The sequence below is a fragment of the Ananas comosus genome, linkage group 6 (genome assembly GCF_001540865.1).
Source record: "Ananas comosus cultivar F153 linkage group 6, ASM154086v1, whole genome shotgun sequence".
NCBI lineage: Eukaryota > Viridiplantae > Streptophyta > Magnoliopsida > Poales > Bromeliaceae > Ananas > Ananas comosus.
The window spans coordinates 11,033,163-11,053,492 of NC_033626.1; the positions used below are offsets into that span (position 1 = coordinate 11,033,163).

The following is a 20,330-nucleotide window of genomic DNA, read 5'->3' on the forward strand; positions in this document are numbered from 1 at the left end:
CAAAAGAGTTTCGTTAAAATAATAAAATAAAATAAAGTTTTAAATTTTAAATAAATAAACGTTTGAAGCAACGGGGCCGAGCCGTAACCGTTATAATATTTTGGTCGTAATTCGACGTTTTGTGGGCGTGGAAACGTCTAATACTTGCAGTTTTATACAAAATAAAAGGTTGAACAAGTGGTTTGAGACAAAATACATAAAAAAAAAAAGGGGCTACTGTATATACATTTTTAAAAAATTTTGTACTTTCTTATTTATCCCTCTAAGAAAGTGAATATATAAAAAATACGCTTTTAACTCTTAAGTTCTTTCAAATATATTTCTATAGTTAAATTCTGTTAGTGAATTATTAGAAATAATCGTTATTTTTATAAAATTATTAGTTTATCTTTTCAAATATATACTTCCGTCGTTACCAAGTTTTTTTTTATTTATCCTTAAGTCAAAAGGTAAGATAGATATTTTAACTTTTTTTTAATTCCGATAAAAATTTAACCTCTGCTTAATTCGAGATAACTTAACTAATACGAACAGCAGGGATATTTTTGAATAATAGAAAAACTTACTAAAGCATCTTTGAAATAAAAAATAGAAACATATCAGATATTTCAAAACTTTTGAAATGTATATAGGCAATTAATTATCCCAAAAAAAATATGGATGGTTTTGATAGAGTTTGCTTTAAACTTAGAATGGATGAGGGGAAATAAATTTATACTTTAGAGCGGGTATGGTTTCAATCAACTAAATTCGAATTTAAAATCAAGCTCGTGAAAGATAAAAAAAAAAAAAAACAAAACAATACTTGATAAAACAAGAAATCTGCGTTATGGCTTGTTTTATAATCTATCTTCTTTTTCTTTTTTTCAAGAGATAGGTAGCACGCTAACCGCTTTATTATTTCATTTAGAAATAAACTTAGTTAGAAATGTGAATCAACGAGAATTCGAACTTGGGTCTCGGGTACCAGCTATCAAACTCTTTGCCACTTGCGCTAGGGACGGTCGGTGTTTTATAATCTATCTTGTCTCACTCATAATACGACTGCTATGAAGAAAAGTCTCAAGGATTCTCCTTTCATTGCATTTAAATTTCCTAGTATTATGACTAGAAAATAATCGGATATAATGCTTTGTTATGATCTACGTTTTATTAAACTAAGATGTAACAAATGACCTAAAAGAAGAGTGGCGGATCTACAATAGTCACCGACTCCTCCCCAATAAAAACTAGTGCAGGAACCGTGCGTTGCTACGGAAAATATTATGAAAGTAAAAATTTATAGAGAATAAAAATATCAAATACAGTATCAATAATTAATTTCAATACTCAATTGACGATCGATTAGATTCAGTCAGATAAAAATCCTTGATATTGTCGTATAATATCATTGATGTCATAGTAATAAATCAAAAGAATTAAGGAAAATAATATTCATGAATCAGTTATAGAAGCCGAAAAAATGACAAAAATCAAAGAAAAGGATTTAAAAATAGAATTTATATAAGTTGGATCCAAAGCATGAGCATGACATGAGCATGAGCATGAGCATGAGTCATGAACATTTTATTGTTTGGATCCAAAGCATACCGAGTGCAACATGGCCATAACATCTTTGACACTACTGTTGCCCAAGAGCATAGTTTGAGACAGAAAAATGTTCAATTGGTATTCCATTGAATATACAAAAAAAACAACCAAAACTTCCTCATATTTCCTCCCCACTGAGAAAAAAAGAGAAATCCTGCGAAAGAAAGAGCATGGATGATGTACTAAGAGAACGGCAAAGTGGGATGACAAAGTGCGCATCTCTACCTCATACATTGTTCAACTTCATTAACAGCAAAATACACTGCACTCACAAATACGCCAAAACAATATCGAAAAGTAAGAAAATAAGACAGTAAAATTAATAAATAGATGTATAGAAAAGTAAATTAGCAAATATTAAGAAATGGCACCTTCAATCTCTAAAATCTCACAACCTAATAAAAATATTAGGAGACTCAAAGATCATTATAGTAAATAATATTTCAATAGACAATGTTAAAGACACCACATGTTAGAATTAAAGCAAAACAGCTCAAAAGAACACAAAAATACCAACAAACATTAAGAAGAATTCTACACTTCACCATATATTTAGAAGAAATAAAGCAAGTAAAGAAAGGTCAATTAAAACACACAAAAGAAGAAATACCAACAAATTAGTAAACAAACATCTTTTCAATGGCTAATATAAAGAGAAAAATCCCCAATATAGTTCTATGTAACAAACCAAGATATAATTTAAAAGAAAAACAATAAAAAATAACACATATTTCCATATGCCATGAACCTAGAAAAGAAAACACATAACTATCAGCACAAATTAATTTATATTTAATGAAAAAAATATTAAAAGCCCCAAAATTTTTTTATGTAAACAATCGCACTCAATTAAAAAAAAAAAAGAAAAGTCTTTTTCTATCGACACATAGCTCAAATTTTGTGAATGTCCAGCAACTACTAAGGATTTTTGTAAGGCGAGCCATCTTCTTATACCTTTCATCAGATGCCTTTCTTGACTGGTAATTCAAAAAAAAGAAAAAATTAAAAGAAAAAATGTGTGAGTAGAAGAAAAAGGTCCTTATTATCACCTCTTATATCAAAGAGTGATAGGGGCCTCAAGAAAACTTATATAACTCAACCCACGAAGGTAGCAGAGAATGGACAGAAGAACAAAAAATGAGCAATCTTTTTTAGAACATTAGCCTCAAATTCATACTTCAAAATATTAGCTCATAACAAAGCCATTTTGCAAAATAACTGAAGCTACAAATAGTTGTTCACAAGGAACAGACAGTCCAAATATATTCAAGCCATCTATTGGATAATTAAAAGTCTGAAATGTATCCTAAAATCAACACTCCCAAATCAGATAATTACAATCCATTTTGAGAAGGGGCATGTCATCATGCTTTAAGAAAGACTATCCAAGGACACAAGATCAAAGAGAAGAGAAAGAAAATTACTTTAGCTTACATCTTCGCTAACAGGAAAAGTCATGTTAACAGAAAAGAAATGAAAAATAATAAATTTCAATATGAAGCATAGAGGGAAAGGTTCACGATTGTAAAAGAGGAACATAAATATTCATTAATAAGGTAGGCTTATTACCCCAAAAAATATAAAAAGAGCTCCAAACTCATTTCAGGATTTGGCTTTCATATAACTTTAATCCCTTCTCTTTCTAACATACTATTGCAAAGTAAAGATTTCATATTTCTATTGCTCAAAGCACTGTTGATTCAAGGGATTGAACAAAAAGGGAGAAAGAAAAGAAAAAGATAATTATAAAAACATTCTAAAACAAAAAATGATCCTTCATTTTTTTAAAAAAAAGAGCAAAAAATATTTTCATCAGGATTATAGATTGAGGAATCGAAATTTTGTTCATTAATTAACCTGCCGAGCATATAAAATGAAGTGATGTCATACAAAAAATATTATATGATGAAAGTTCTCCACCACACATCGGTAAATTGCATCAGTAAATTGCATGTACATCAAAATTAATAACTTTAGCAATTCAGTGCAAACAATTGAGTGAATTGAAATTTCAGCCAGAGAAAAAAAAAATAAATTATTTGCAGCCATAATTAGGTACATTACAAACCAAAAAAGTTAAAAAGAACCCACATCAAGCATAATTTTAACTTCGAAAAAATGCAGGAAAACATAATTGAATAGCGAGAAACAAAATTTTTCGATAGGAATCAGAGAGAATTTGAAAAAGAGCGAGATTTCAACTCTAGGAAAGAAAAAAAATTACTCGAACAGCAATCTATTTTGGCTCCTCCCTTCGTGCTTTTGTGGATAATTTTTTGCGTCTTTGTAGGTTTTTGGTGCTTTAATATTTTTTGTGCTAATTTGGTAGCTTTTGCGTCTTTCGTATGATCAAGAAATTTATGTAGCGAACTCCAAGTAAGACCAAGAAGCTTAACCCAGCCCTCTTAAGCATAGAAATTGTGTGGGAAAGATAGATGTATACAAATAAAAAACGAGGGCCTTCTAAAATATAGCAATTGGATGGTCAAAATTAACACAAATATATGCATGTATATACACATCCATATATGCATGCATGGAATGTTAGTCAAAAGTTGCTCTACAAAGCAATCCCTTAAATGATGAGAAACAACCATTTGAGAGCTGTAATATGCAAATATAGAAGATATAAAAGTACTAATGAAATTTCCTAATGGCTAGAGAGGATGAAATAAAGGCTCACCTCTATATTCTTACTTCATATCTCTTCCATATAAATTTGTTTCCAAATCAATTTGTACCTAGAGAAATAAAATTAGATTAGTATCCATACTCAATCCATATAGTTCATTCTTTCCAGTATAAAATTACCTTCCATCAAATGAAGAAAGAAAAAAGATAAAAAAAAATCATAATAATTTGAAGATAAAATTTTAACTTGTAGAAACAAAAGAATGCTTGTTTAAAAAAATTTACATATAAACCCCTGCAGTTTTATCTACTTATATGTAAGTATGAAGTGCAAAATTTTTCAACTTTATAGTAAGAAAATTTTTATAAAAGAATACTTACCTTCCATCAGATGAGGACAGAAAAAAGATAAAATTCATAATAATTTGAAGAGCAAATTTTAACCGATAGAAACAAAAGAATGTTTGCATAAAAAAAATTTACATATAAACCCCCTGCAGGGGTGGCAGGGCGACGTGGAGGTCGATGGAGGCAAGGGGCGGTGGGACGACGTGCACGCGGTCGAGGCGGAGGCGGGCGACGTGGACACGGTTGAGGCGGAGGCGGCGACGCCGAAGTCATGGTTGCAGGTTAGAGAGGGAGAGGGAGAAAGAGAGGGTGAAAGAGATGAGAAGAGAAGAGGAGGCGAAGGGATCCATGATGAGCAGCCTGAGGGGCAGAGCACCTAAAAAAAAAAAAAAAAAAAAAAAGAAGGCGGAGGGATGCCTCGTATGAATTGGAGTGGAAATCAAAATTAAATAAATTATTATTGTAAATAATTTGAGAGGAGGTGGGTCCCATCTCTTCCTTAAAATAAGGAAAGAGCTTGAATCCCACGGGGATTAATAGATGTTATAGATCCCCACATCTTTGAAGTGGAGCCCATTTTGCCTTTAATTTTACTTTGTTGATTAATTGGCCTTAATTTCTTTTAATAAATGAGTAAAGGCCACTCTTTGCTATCATGTGGGTCTGTGACATATTTTTTTAATATTATAATTTTAAATCCCAAGTAAAAAAAAGGCACCTATTAAAACATTTAAAAATGGTTTTACACTTTTTTTTAAATAGGATTAATTGCTTACAACTTTCTATAAAAATATTGAATAACAAATATATTTCTATAAAATTTAGCTTTTCATATTTTTTTTTATAAAAGTCATAATATTTTTAAATATATCCCTACTGTTAGGATCTGTAAGAAAATAAAGTTAACCATAAGTAAAATATTTAATCTTAATTAGTGAATGAGTTAACTTAGCTTTTTTATCCCTATTATAGTATTAGATAAAATATTTTTTTGGAAGGACATATCTGCATAATTCTAATAGTTGAAACTTTTGGAGGGATATATTTATAACGGCAAAAATATTATCTTACTTATCTGCTATTAAAAAATAAACAGTTATCTAACGATAACAAATCAGATGAACAAATATGAATATTACTGAATTTTTGGAGGGATAAAATAAAATATTAAACTTTGTAGGGATATATTTGCTATTCGATAGGTTTACAATGAGCTATATGCAATTAACCCTTTGAAATAATAGTGGTTTGAGTGGAAAAATAATAATATAATGATACCATCATGCATCTTTTTTAAAATATAAAAATACATTGAAAATATTTGTAATTCAAAATGATATATATTTCTACAATATTTCTTCATAAATATATATTATTTTTATATTTATTATATATTTTTTTATTTTTGACTTCACTAGAAAAAATTTCTAAATCCGCATCCGCTAAAGATTCAATTGACTAAGAACCAAAGCACTTGATTTCACTTAAACACTTGTAACGTGGGATACAAAGGTATCTCCTCTGTTATTTTGGAGCCATACCTGTATAACACTCCTATTACATTCTAACAACATCACAAATTAAAAAAAGAGGAGCTTAATACTTCAAAAAGGTTTAGGCCTCGCAAGGTCGTTTAGGAAGCACGGAGAACTTCATGAGCCCGATTTTGCAATGGGTGCCGTTACTCTCCCCGCACGCAAAGTAGTGAGTCTTCCTCTTCTTCAGCAGAAACTCGAACCCCTGACCGTCCCCCTGCGTCACGTTCCCGACGAGTATGGCTTTGCTGAGATCGCATATCAAAAAGCTACGGAGATTTTTCATCAAGTACACACTGTGTGGAAATGTTGTGCTATTCGGAGGATCATACTTGAACACTGCATTTGTTATTAAGTAAATGTTATATCTTCAACAAATAATTTTTACACCTTACAACTAGAGTTTTCCTCTTTTTTTTTTTTTTCTCTTTCCCTTTTCAGCTTCAAACTTGTCCCAAGACTCCCAACACATACACTTTGGATCAAGAATTTAAATACTCATCAGCACGGATTGTATTTATCGTACCGTATCGTGTCAATAAGATTTCAGCACGATACAGTCCCCGTACCGATGGTACAGTTCAAAACCCTCTATTTTTCAAATTGATAAGCTAATTTTTTTCAATAAAATTCAAAAGTTTTGATGAAGATATATAATAAATCGTTAGAATATTTTATTGCTAAAAAAAATAAATATTAATTTCATACCATTATGTGTCAGCACATATATATTTTTTATAATCGACACGCACCGTGCCGTACCGTATCGGTATGTTTCCAGCACGACCAATGCCACAGGACTAAAATCGATACTTTGGATATATTGAAACGAAGCCACTTATTAACAACTATGTAAAAAGCAAGAAAATTGGGAATTAAAACTGAGTGATTCATTGAAATATGCTAAATATTTATACTATTTTTTTTACCTTTTTTAAAATTTGCATGATAATTTATATATATATATATATATATATATATATAGAGCTAGGCTGGTATACTATCGGTAGCACGGAAGCCTCCGTGCTACCAAGTTGTTTTCAATGATGCGGCTTTCAAATTGACGATCAGCTCCGTTAGACTTGATCTACACTATTAAAAGTATTTGGAAACTAAATTTCATAATTTTTCGACATCATTTGGCTAGTGATCAAAAGGTTCCAAAATTAACAATTTTAATGGTAGATATGATGCGTTTTTAAGTTCAACGGTGTAGAAGTATCCAAATTAGATGAAAATTTAATAGAAAATTCTACTTAACATCAATAGCAAGACCAATACTTCCGATTTGAAATTTGGATTCTTTATCACTGTTTTTTATGAGATTTTCATTTTCAGCCGTTCATTTTTAGACTACTCGTTTGATAGGTAAATGATGCCGAAAAATTATGAAATTTAGTTTCCAAGTACTTTTAATAGTGTAGATCAAGTCTAACGGAGCCGATCGTTGATTTAGAAGCCGCATCATTGAAAACAACTTGGTAGCACGGAGGCCTCCGTGCTACCGATAGTATACCAGCCTAGCTCTATATATATATTCACACTAAATTTGTTTTGAGGATCTCAATAGTTGCCATACCAAAACACTACCCAGTTAGAGAGAGTGATAGAGAGATTACCCAGTGTGTCATATTGAAAGAACGGGGCATTGTTAATAGCCCAATCAGTATAGTTGTAGCCAAAGCTCCAGCGCGCAGAATCACCAACAATGAATCTTGCTGCAAGTGATCCCTCCGAAATATTCAAAACTACGACCAAGAAAATGGCGACTCCTACGATACCAACCCCAGTTCTTAACGCCATCTCAAACTCAAAACAAACACACGCACGCGCGCGCACGCAGACACACGGAGAGCTAGTAACTAATAGATCAAATGAAGCTGAGGTTGGTGACACTAGAGCGAACGAGAGAGGTTTATATAGTGGACGTGAAGGTGTGTAACCGTCGTGTAAAAATGGCTTAAGATGAGGGTTGGTGGGGAGTCGGTTTTCAGTTAAAGTTCCACGCTCGATTTGGACCCGAGAAGCGTGGATTTGGTGCGCCATTAAGGACTAAGCGTGAGCTAGTGGGTCCGCAATTTGGGTTGTTGCATGATGGTCCCGTGGACTTCAAAACTTCGTGCTCGTTGACCTGGGTGATCGTCTTCGTCGTTCGCAAACTTCGCATTTGCTCCTTCTCAACTAGATCGCCCTTTTAAGAGGATAAAAATTCTATGGACACCGACTCCAAATTACTTAGTTTGGGGTCAGTCCCTGATGGGCGCCGCATGGCACAGACGCCATGCGGCGCCCATCAACCACTGCTCTCTCAATATGGGGAGAGCTGTGGACAGTGACAAAGTTAGAACTTGATTGCGATCTTGTGCCATGCGGCGCGTATCAACAACTGCTCTCCCAATATGGGGAGAGCAGTGGACGGTGGCAAAATTAGAACTTGATTGCGATGGGGGCCAAAATACATACAAATTAAAATTTTAACAAGTAAATAAAATATACCTAATCAAAATTTTGATAAAGAAATATATTGACTAAATTGTTAGTATAAAAAAAACATTATCTTTTTTTATTTATACTTAACTTTTAATTATTTTATTTATATTATTTTACTCGAATAACTTTAAAATTTACTAAATCTAATAGTAATTCAGTTAATAATTTAATTTCTTAATTTTTACTAGATACAATTGTGTTATTAGTTGACTGAGCTATTAACTTTAATATAATCCTTTTAATTAAATAAAAAGTTATCTAAAATAATTAGAAATTATGAAAGTATGTACTAAATAACAAAAATTAAAATAAATTTAGAGTTGAGAGAGTATTATGTTCGCACCAAGAACTTTTTTAAAAGATAGGTTGGTCAATATACTTTTGAGATTAAACAAAAATAAATCCTTTATATTTTTGGGGCAATTTCATGGATACCCCTTCCAAAGTCTAAAATATCATAGATGCCCCTATAAAGTTTAAAATATCACCCATACCCCTGTAAACACAGAAAATTATCATCAATACCCCTACTGTTAATTATGTTAGCTTTACCATAGTTATTAAATGGTTAAAAATGGGTTAAATTTTAAAATGACTTATTTACCCTCAAGTTTTTCTTAAGTTAAAATATATGGAGACCCCCTCAACTATATGCCATTTTGAAACAGGTCTCTCAACTTTCATTTTTTTAGTTGATATCCCATTAGCTTTTAGTTTTTTAAAAAATTAACTAATTTCAGTGTATGAAAAAATAAGAAGTTTTTAATTTTTTTTGATAATTTTACCAAATCTAGTGGCTCTATTTATATTTTATCAAATAAATAATTATATATAAAAATTTAAATGAAAATAATGTTAAGGAATTATCCGATCTTTCTTTAATCTTGAAAGCTTAAAAATTTTTTTTAATCAAAATATTCTTGATAATTTTATCTGCATTAAACGCATTAAAAAACTGAAATATAATATATTTTAGCTTTTGAANGAATATAAATTGATAAAGATACGCAATTTTATCTGAACTCGATTTAAAATGAGGTAAGCTTAATTAATGCTGAATAGGAATAGTTTCAGTTATAGATATCGAAAAATAAAATCCCATCTTATGTAAATTCAATTATGCGTTTGGTCTATATTTAAACTGAACTTGAACCGAAATCCGAAACTAAAAACAAAACCAAAATTAGATAAAAACATACTATATATAAAATATAATTTTTATATATTTTTTAATAATTAATATATATTAATGATTTAATTTAATATGTATATATTAAATACTCAAATTTAGATTTACAAAAAATATCTTGAAATACCTATTAGTATTTCTACTATTAATAAGAAATAAAAGGTAAAAATGGTATTTTGAAAATTTAACTCCTTTTCAGATGGGACTTAACGGATTTTAACTAATGAGGGGTATTTATAATAATTTTTGGAGGGTATTTGTGATATTATCAATTATAGAAGGGTATTGGTGAAATTAATAGTTTTTAGAAGGGCATCTATGAAATTATTCCTATATTTTTTATATGAAAATGACTATAATGCAAATTTTGAAAAATTTGGGGGGGCCATGGCCCACTCAGCCCACACATGGCTCCGCCCCTGGCAGTGGAATTTCTGGGTGGACCTGATGCATCTATATTAGGTGCACCATGAAATTAAATTTTTTTTTTGAGAGATAGGTAACTTAATATGTTAGTATATATGTTATGATTTAGGATTATATGTTCTATAATTCATGGTTATTGATTTAGAAAATTGAAATTTTAAAATAAATTTATTTTTGGTTTCATGAATAGCGTGAATAATTTTTATTATTCCTATTTTTTTTTCGAAACCAATTGGAGTTTAAACTTTTAACCTCTACATGATAACTCATAAAAAAATAAATAAATTATTACATAAAATTGTATTTTGAAAAATTAAAAATTAAAAATTAATTTCATGATGCACCCAGTATAAATGCATCAGGTTCGCCCAAAAAATCCCCGATGGCTGCCATGTGGCGCCCATCGATGACCGGTCCCAAACTAAGTAATTTGGGGTTGGTGTCCATAAAATTTTTGTCCCTTTTAAGAAAAATCGGTCATAGGAGATTTATTGGTCCATCCTTTCAAACTTATCTCGACTATCATCTATTTTAATCTAATTATCTAACTTCTAAAAAATTTTGATTTTACCGGCCAATCTTTAATTTATTTGATTTGAGTAACAACAAAATTGGAAAGCATAGGTTATCTTCACGAATTTAATTAATATATATTTTTTCGCAATTCACGTTACAATAAATTTATTAAAGTAAGCAATTAGCGTAAACTTTGTATCCGAAAATTTATCAAATTACTTAAATCTAACAAATTTAAATGTTGAGTACTAAAACTAAAATTTAAAATGACGAGTAATCAAATCAAAATGATCTATTCCGAAAAATTTTATACATTTTTACCGACTTTTACTTAGAACTAGACCTATGCTAAAAAAAAAAAATTTAAAACAATAAAAAAAATTAATTAAAAAAAAAAACTAGTGCGGGATGGTCTCGACAATATTGTTTCCGGGTTGGGAATATTCTGAATGGCCCGACCCGACCCGCTAAAAAATTTTAATACAATATTTTAGGCCAGGCTCTGTGGATTTCAGAAAATTGGGCTGGACGACCCGGATTGAGCTCATCTGATCTGATGAGACACAAATTTGAGCAATCGACCTGACACCTCAAAACTAAATATGGATCCAACATTTTAATACTTTGTAGTTTACAGTGTATCACTTTCGTACCATGTGATTTTATTTTTCTCTTTTTGTTATCCACTTCACTAATTTTTTCGTTAAATCAACGATAAAGTTAAAACTAGAGGGTACTAAAATAAATATTTGATAAATTATAAGTAGGGTATCTGAAATATTTTGTATGTGATTTAATAAAAGGCCAGGAGGGGTTGACAAAAAGAAAAAAAACAAACTATAGAGTACTAAATTGATATACTTTAAACCACGTAGTACTAAAGTGAGAACGTGCGAAACCACAGGAGTTGTATTTGAAGCTTACTTTCTTTTTTTTTTATTTGTTTTAATCAAATTTGTTCAAACTAAACACTGCATAGATTTTGTGACTCCTAGGATACGAGGCGTGTAAATTTTATATTTATATATAAATGTAAATATAATATTTTTTATAAAATCTCTACTGTATTACAAGAAGAAGTGTAGGAGAGCTTTTTTATATTCCCATGATCTCATCAGTGTCTAAAACCTTATAAACGATTCGCTTTTGTAAGTTACTGAAATTTAGAGGTATACTCAAGCTATATTAAATTTTGCAAAGATGTTTCAGTATATATGTTTTTAGAGTTTGATTAATACAACTGAAATTGACCTATTATAGTTTTAAATTTTAAAAGAAGTCTTCTTTTGGCATAGTTGCCCTTTTTTATTTTTTAAAATAAAGTTTCTATGTTAAATAGTACGGAAGAGAATGATAAATTATTTACATTTTTGTATTTAAAATATTCATTTGATAATAAATGATAAAGATTCAAGAACAATATTTCTTTTACTTTTAAAATATTTTGTAAAGGCGTTACCAACCAGTACTTCGCTTAGGGCATGTTTGTTTCGGCAAAAATGGACTTTGGATTGAAGTGGAGTTCGGTGAAAATTACTTTTTCTCCGTTGTTTGTTTTGTAGTTATGGAAGTAAAGTTCCATAAGTTCTGCTGTTTGTTTAGTAAGAAGTGTATAATGTAAAATTATAATTTATATATAAATAATAAATAATTTAATAAATAAAAATAATACAATTATATTTTTATATAATTAAATTTAATTTAAAGCAACTGAATTATTTTTTTATACACAAATTATAGTAATACAATAATAAAATTATAAAGTAAAAAAATTAATATTTAATTAATTAATTTTTACTATATTTTAATTGTACAAACTAAATAAAAAAATATTAAAATTTAACTAATTAATTTTTATCATATTTTAAATATGCCAAATGAATAAAAGAATAATTAGTACCATAATTAAATATATTTAAATATAACTATCTTTACCTAATATATCATTTTATTATTTTTTCTTCACCTCTCTTCACCGTAATTGACTTCGGCCCATGGTCCGTAATTGACTTCGGCCCTTGGTGGGCCGAAGTCAATTACGCTGTTTTAGTTAACTGAAGTTTCGACCGTAACTGTTTTACGACGAATCAAACAACAGAAATAAACAGTTTTTATCGAAAATCTCTTCCTCCCTTCCGCTTCCTCTCCACTTCCTTGCAGACAAACTGGGCCTTAACCAGCCATGCTCACAAAAAAAAAAAAAAATTTCGTCAATATATCAAGTTATATAAAATTATTGTTTATGAAATAAAAAAACAACTACAAAATCAAACAAGATGTAAATTTTTATTTTATACTACAAATAGAAGGGTACAAATTAATTTCACTAAAATTTATCGGCGTGATTACACCGATGCATAGATGCTGTTTGGTGTGGACTGTAGAGCGAGTAGAGAAGGTGAAATTTAAATTTTATCAATTACAAATGTTTGTTATGATTTAAGTAAAAAAAAATAATATAATTCAAGTTACATAAGAACTCCACTTTATCTACTTACTGATTTTCTTCTCTAAAGTTTCAAATTTAAATTCCACCACACTCAACTCTCGCTAAAACAAATTATTAAATATTAGAATTTAAACTCTATTTTTTTTATAATAAGTTAGTATTTCTTTCTTTGCAATAAATTAGGACTACCTCCAAATAATAATAAAAAATTTAATTTTTTAATAGATCAAATTTTATAAAATAAATTTATTGTCGTATTCTTGACATAACAAGAGCTACTTATTTACACCAAAACAAATAATAAAATTTTAATAACTAATTATATTAGCATCAAATTATATAAAAATAAATAAAAAGATGATTGAGTTTACCTTAGACCATATGGATTATATTAAAATAAACAGCGAAAAAATAATTACACTTAAAAAACTCAAACACTATTAAACGTCTTTGAAACATGCTTGGCCGAGTTTCAAATATTACGAGAACAAATAATCCGAGAGCGGCATTGTAGATCCCTCCACTCTTCACAAGTGACGAGCTCAAAAACTCCGTCGCCGAACCAGAGAGAGAGAGAGAGAGAGAGAGAGAGAGAGACGCATCTCGCGGCGGCGGAAGCGATAATGGCGCCCACCGCCGCCGCCGCGGCCTCCGCCGTGCGCGGCATCTCGCAGGAGGCCTTCGAGGCATTGGTGAGGGAGAACATGGAGGATCTCGGCATGGACCCAGACGAGGCCCTCGACGACGCCCTCCAAACCCTAACTCTCCAGGGCGTCGATCTCTCCGGTGACCCCTCTCTCTCTCTCTCTCGATCTCGATCTTTTGATCCCTATCTCGATCTCTCGATCTCTCGATCTCTCGATCTCTCGATCGTGATTTCTTTTTGTTCGTTTGGATTCGATCTGTAGCAGTGGGAGCCGATTCGAGTTCGTTGATAATTTGGATCTAAAACCTCCGTGGAAAGTAGCCTAAGTGTTTTTTTTTTTCCTCCCTTCCGTTTGCTTTATCCAACATTTGAAATGGCTAATGTAGAAGGAGCTAATGATAGATCTTTAATCATATGATACTGATCTTGAGAAAAGAATGTGTGTTCTTAGTGTTTCGATTTGAATTCGCCATTTGTAATCTGGATTTGTATTTTAAGGAAAAAAATTCAGAAGAAAAATGAAGAATAATCGTGAGTTTTTCAATTATCGAAAGTAGTTTAGTGCTTTTGACTCGAAAGGGCATATGTTAGTAATAAAATCAACAAGTTTACTTTATGGTTATGTGCTTGTAGTACGTTTTAACTTGAATTTCTTTAATGCATGTTCTTATAAACTTTTGCCCTAGTGTGGACTGTAGAGAGAATCTGTTCCTCTGATTGATCTTTCCATGTGTGATATGAATCTGTTTTAGGAATCGTCAAGTGCATTCCTGGGGTGACTAGCGTGAAGGATAATCCTGTGATCCAGACGATTGATAGGTTAAAAAGCATTATTACTTCTTTGGTGTCTTCTGAATCGAGCGATTCGCCAGATGAGAAAGTTGATGAAATTGTTGAGCTTCTTGACAAGCTATGCGAGCTATGCTCTGCAGAAGGATCGGACGGTGCATCCATTGTGACAAGGAATGGAGGAGTAGAACTCCTCACCAAACTATGCTCTTCACTTGATGTTAAATCTGAGAGAGCACTTGTTTCAACCTTGAAGTCATTGAATTCTATCATCCGTGGTATGATTGTCGTAATTATAGCTGTTTACTTCAACCGAATGTCTTTGTTCTGCTTTTTTTATATCGTTGTTTATTGTGGTAAATCCCTGTTCTTAAATAAGCTGGGTAAATTTCTGTTCTTAAATGCGTTGTAAACTTTCATTGTATGCATCTGTATAACGGAAACTGTTATATTGCTTATTTCAGAGAAAACAACAGCAAGATTTTCTTATTCTAATGCCTCACAAAACAAATGTTCACTTTAACACAATTAACTGCAAATAGTGGTGGGTCAAGTAGTATATAGTTGTACAAAGTAAAAACATGAATGTAGGAGCTTTCTTTATCGTTTAGCTAGAGATCTCAGCAGAAAAAGTGATAACAAAAGTGGGGTTGAACCTGAATTAATTAAGATATCGAAGATTCACATTCCTCACTCTTATAAACCTACTAGTTCTGTGGCTTCTGTATCTGGATCATACAAGTAATGTTTTCCAGGTAATGTTGTGTTCAATCTTGTTCCTGTATTTACGTAACTTATGAAAGGTGGAGAGTACTTCAACTACATTTCTGTGTATATTGACATAAGATCAATAGGTTAGTTTGTGGTAACTATTTTGTTTAAAGGTTTAGGGGAGTTTATTTTTTCATAAGTGTCTACAGACATAAAAAGAGAAAATCTCTTCTTTGGAATAAACTGGAGCTCAACCATGCAACATGGATTTGACTTTTCCATTATCCAAGTAATTACTTCCCAGAATAACTCCTTTTCCTGAACATGAACAAGGGTAAGTTCTGGTGTCCAGTTGATTGAATGATTTTAATATTTGATTTCATCTAACAGATGTTCAAAGTACAGAAACATTCCGGCAATGTGGTGGGCCCAAAATCGTCATGGATATTCTACATAGGAGCCGTGAATATCCAAACCTCTTGGATAGCGGTTTTGCTGTCGTTGCTGCAGCCTCAAGTGGTAATGAAGTTGTAAAAGAATCATTGATGGACTTGAAAGTGGATGAACTTATTCTAGAGATTCTGAGGGAGCCATCCAAAAATGAACTACGCAGCTTGTATGATGCCATACGCGTCCTTTTAACACCTGATGATAGCCGTGTTGCAGCATCTCAAGTAAGTTAACACATGCATCACAGCATATTTGCATGCCTCTTAGTTTTACATTTTCCTTGAAGTCTTGTGCTACCTCAAATGTTAACACCTGATGATAGCCATGTTGCAACATCTCAAGTAAGTTAACACATGCATCACAGCATATTTGCATGCCTCTTAGTTTTACATTTTCCTTGGAAGTCTTGTGCTACCTCAAAAGTCAATGAACTTAGCATGCTACCAAGAGTGACATCTCCAAGTTATGCATCTTTCAAACAATTTGGAACAATATTAGTATATTGTGTTATCCGCTGTCTCATAATGTGACCAAGTCAGAAGCTATGAATAAATGCATTCTTGGATTGATTATTTTCTTAGCTGCTGCTTGTTAAAGTTACCAGTAATTTTTGGAGAACTAAAGATCTTTGAATTATTCAGTGCCTGGATGGCTTGACAACGGTCTACAGGACCTGTTTGTTGCTTCAACCTCTGCATCACAGAACTTGATATCTCAGTGGATATATACATGTATTTCTGTGCTGATATTGCTATTACTCGATGGGCATAACCAGATTATCTTTTCCAGTGTTTGTCATTTTGGCTATTCACTGACAGATATATAAACTTGCATTAATCTTCTGTCAATGATATCAGGGATTGATAAAGATATGGTTTTAGCAACATTTGTTGTAACCAGAATTTCATATTCAGGTGTATGGATATGCTCGAAGATTTGCAAAAATTGGAATTCCAGATGTTCTTGTGAATGCACTTCGCAAGGGAGTCAGTTCTTCTAGTTTGCCCTCCGCATGTGCTGCTTTAAAGGCTATTGCTGTCAATGTAAGCTTGTAGAATAAAGAACTGGATAGTCAATTTTATATTTCCAAGTATATTATAACATATCCCCGATCCTTATTACGGTGAGCATGAAAAGAAAGCAATATTCAACAGATGGAGAGTCAGATTTGTCTGTGCTTATGATCTCCTCAATGGAAACTTCTATAATCGTCTTTCTTTTCTACAGGATGAGATTTGCTTGTCTATATCTGAAAATGGTGGGATTGAGGTCACTCTCCAGTTCATTGACAAAAGTGGTGAACAAAACAGCAAAGTTGTAGCGAGAGCTTGTTGCTCTCTGTTGTCTAAGGTCTGATGCTTTACTAAATTATTAATTGTGGCATCAAAGGGATTCGTGCTTTTCATTACTTTTGTAACTGACAAGAAGTTTTCCTCTGTTTAAAGCTAGCAGGAAGTGATGCAAACAAGACTGCTATTGTCCAGCAGGATGGTCTAAATAGACTAATTAAGTTATCATCCAGATTTTCTGAAGATCCGTCTGTCATACAAGAGGTTTTATTCAATAAGCATGACTAATTACAATCCTCAATGGAACAATCTCAGCTTTGAAACAACTCTTTATGATGCAGGTTATGAATGTTATTACTGTCCTTTCACTGAGGTTGCCAGAAAATGCAGCCCGTGCTATTGAAGCAGGTGCCGGAGATCTTGCAGTACAAGCGATGCAAAAGTTCCCTGCTTCCAATCAGATGCAGAGGCAAGCTTGTCTCATGATCCGCAATCTTGTGGTTAGAAACCCAGAAAACAGGTGTGCTTTTCCAAACATTAGAAAAATAGTTCGTTAGGCATGCTTGAGAAAGTTTTCCTAAAGTCAATCATAAGTACCGAGACTGTGTTTAGTCCTGATGATATTATAACTGAGGCAAGTAGTTGTCCTTTAACAAGTCACCCATCCTAACCTAACTTTTATAAGATTTTCCCAACTGCACAACGGTTTGAAACCTATAGCTTAGCAAGTGTCAAAATCTTCTTATAGGACCAGCCATGTGCTCCGTTGCTCCTTCCAATTGCTTTCCATTTTACTGTGTCTTTACATTAGGAGCTGCAGATACAAGTTGTCTAAAGATGTACGTGATGTCTCCCTATTAGTTTTCTCCATGGAGGCGACAATGTTACGACTAGGGGCTTGCATTTAGCTCCTCCTTTTCTAGTCAGGTTAGATAATCAACTAGGGAGATTCAAAATAAATGAATGAAACCCTTTCAATGGTTCCAGAGAGAAATCTGAGACGCACACCTGAACACCACAATTGTGGATGTAAGTACGGTAGAAAGTAAAGGATCCTTTTCTGCAGTTCTTACGAATTCATCTTCGTCATGTGTAGTTTTTGACAGTTTTATGGATCTAACTAAAGCAATCTACCTTTGGCTGCAAAGCTGAAATTTCCAACACAAACCATGCTCATGTACTCAATTTTCTTTCAATTTCCAACATAATCCTCGCTCAATTTGGATTCAAGATGGCGGTATTTGCTACACTGGCAGCACAATAATCAGTTTATAATTCTCTAAATAGTAAAGTTGCAGATTTATCTTGATTCATTAACAACACTCACCTAAACTTAAATTCTTCGATATTTTCTTTTTGACCTTTTTTTTCTTGTTGCCGCAGGACGATCCTTCTAAACAATGGCATTGAGAAACTCATTAGGAAAGCAAAGGGGACCCATCAGAGTTGCAAGGATGCTGCAACTGCTGCACTGAGGGATCTAGGGTTGGACGACTACAATGCGTAGTCAAGGTCTTATGCCAAGCTAGATTGTTTGTAACTAGTCGTTTTTGTCAAGGTGTCTCGTTGGTATGTTTTTCGCAGTTTTTTAATGCAGGTTTTATTTACTGAATGATCCCTCAAACACCCTTGCAGGGCCATTGATCTATTCTCCTATTGAGATGGAACTTAAATCTTCAGAGGGAGTATTAGTGCTAACTAAAATTGTCATTACTAACATCTTTTGGAAGCATTTTCAAGCTAGAAAGACATTAGTCAGAACAGGAGCAGTTACAATTCACTCAAATGGAAGAAGGAACAAATGGAAGCAACCGACCGTCCCTAGAGCAAGTGGCAAAGGGCTTGGTGGTCGATACCCGAGATCTAAGTTCGAATCCTAGTTGATTCACATTTTCAGTTAAGTTTATTTCTAAATGAAATAAACGAAGCGGATAGCGTGCTACCTATTTCTCAAAAAAAAAACAAAACAAATGGAAGCATGAAATAAATAGCGACATATTAATTCCCATGTTTCCAAAAGTTAATTTAAGAAGAGTCATTGGTATAGTTCATATATGGGACGACATTTTCAGCTTCGAGCTGGTGTTGTGGCAAAAGCACTGTCGATGGTAATCACGTGAGCATCCCCGGGGCACAGCGCCTACTGTACAAATGGGAATAAAGTGGGACAAAAATTTTATGGACATCATCTCTAAATTATTTAGTTTGGAAATGATACGGATAGAAATGGCGTGGCCCATCCGACGAGCGTCCATGGAACGGAAAGGAAAAAAAAATTTGTGCTACATGTTTTTACAGAGGGAGAGAGAAGGGATACCTTGGATGGGCCACGTGGTGCCCATTCATATTATCCCCAAACTAATTTGGAGTATTTTTTCCAAACTAATTTGGAGACATTCATATTATCCCCAAACTAATTTGGAGCATTTTTTCCAAACTAATTTGGAGACATTCATATTATCCCCAAACTAATTTGGAGCATTTTTTCCAAATTAATTTGGAGACGATGCTCATAAAATTTTTGTCCCGTAAGGAGTGGTGTGGGTTTATTAATTTTGGATGGATTATTTATTAAAGATTTTATAGGATAGGAGATTTTTATTTGTGCTGTGGTAGGTGGACCCCATTTGAGACTGGGTATTTTAAACATTTCGCTAACAATAATAACTAATGATGAAGGTTTTTATTTTAACGTCTATGAAATTATCCATATATAATAATTTAACATTGGAATCAAACACACGCATTTCATATAGCCCTTTCAGTGCGTACTTTGTGACGGCCCCAAAATAATTCCATACACTGGGTCCAAATGTGGGTCCATCTCTCCACTTATTTTTTATATTTTTATATTTTTTTTGTTTTCTAGGGACCATCTCTCCTTGACGTTTCCCTACATTGTGTTCGGGTAAAATGAGGTTGGAGCAGTGCATCATTGAAACTGCTCAAACATGGTTATTGCATCTACGCTAATTTAAACAATGTATATTACAATGAAAAATATAATGCGCTTTGAGTAGCATATTAACTAGCACAGCTTTTACTTTTGTTAAATGGTATATAATTAATCCAAAAAATTAAGCCCAATTTTAGCCCCACCAATCTTTCTGCTTTTGCTTAAAAGAGATATTAAAAACAATTTTAATATTACGCCATTTCTAGAAGTATTACTCAAACAATACTTTATAACCCGTAATAGGAGGAGACCTCGTTCCCAGAACAAAGTAAAATAAGGTTGCATAAAATATTCACGAGTCTATAGGTGTTGAAA

The 20,330-nt window shown here is 32.5% G+C and overlaps 2 protein-coding genes and 1 long non-coding RNA gene across 3 annotated transcripts; 1 reads left to right on the forward strand and 2 right to left on the reverse strand.

Moving 5' to 3' along the window:
* Positions 1,815-4,871, reverse strand: LOC109711986. The gene is made up of 3 exons (XR_002216742.1): positions 4,705-4,871; positions 4,274-4,331; positions 1,815-1,852 (listed from the first exon to the last, which is right to left on the reverse strand). It is a non-coding gene; the product is annotated as an uncharacterized LOC109711986 (long non-coding RNA).
* On the reverse strand, positions 6,024-7,999 carry LOC109711837 (blue copper protein-like). The gene is made up of 2 exons (XM_020235115.1): positions 7,724-7,999; positions 6,024-6,443 (listed from the first exon to the last, which is right to left on the reverse strand). The coding sequence occupies exons 1-2, from the start codon at positions 7,905-7,907 to the stop codon at positions 6,184-6,186; spliced, it is 444 nt and encodes a 147-aa protein (XP_020090704.1). The 5' UTR covers positions 7,908-7,999; the 3' UTR covers positions 6,024-6,183.
* On the forward strand, positions 13,636-18,813 carry LOC109712063 (armadillo repeat-containing protein 6). Its single transcript, XM_020235492.1, has 8 exons — positions 13,636-13,960; positions 14,573-14,887; positions 15,711-15,994; positions 16,685-16,813; positions 16,998-17,120; positions 17,216-17,323; positions 17,401-17,579; positions 18,443-18,813. The coding sequence occupies exons 1-8, from the start codon at positions 13,798-13,800 to the stop codon at positions 18,564-18,566; spliced, it is 1,425 nt and encodes a 474-aa protein (XP_020091081.1). The 5' UTR covers positions 13,636-13,797; the 3' UTR covers positions 18,567-18,813.

Coding starts and splice junctions, on each gene's coding strand:
- LOC109711837 (XM_020235115.1), bottom strand. CDS start 7,907: ATGGCGTTAAGAACTGGGGTTGGTATCGTAGGAGTCGCCATTTTCTTG. Junction 6,444..7,723: donor CTTTCAATATGACACACTGG/GTAATCTCTCTA, acceptor TAACAAATGCAG/TGTTCAAGTATGATCCTCCG.
- LOC109712063 (XM_020235492.1), top strand. CDS start 13,798: ATGGCGCCCACCGCCGCCGCCGCGGCCTCCGCCGTGCGCGGCATCTCG. Junction 17,121..17,215: donor GTTGCTCTCTGTTGTCTAAG/GTCTGATGCTTT, acceptor CTCTGTTTAAAG/CTAGCAGGAAGTGATGCAAA. Junction 17,324..17,400: donor ATCCGTCTGTCATACAAGAG/GTTTTATTCAAT, acceptor TTTATGATGCAG/GTTATGAATGTTATTACTGT.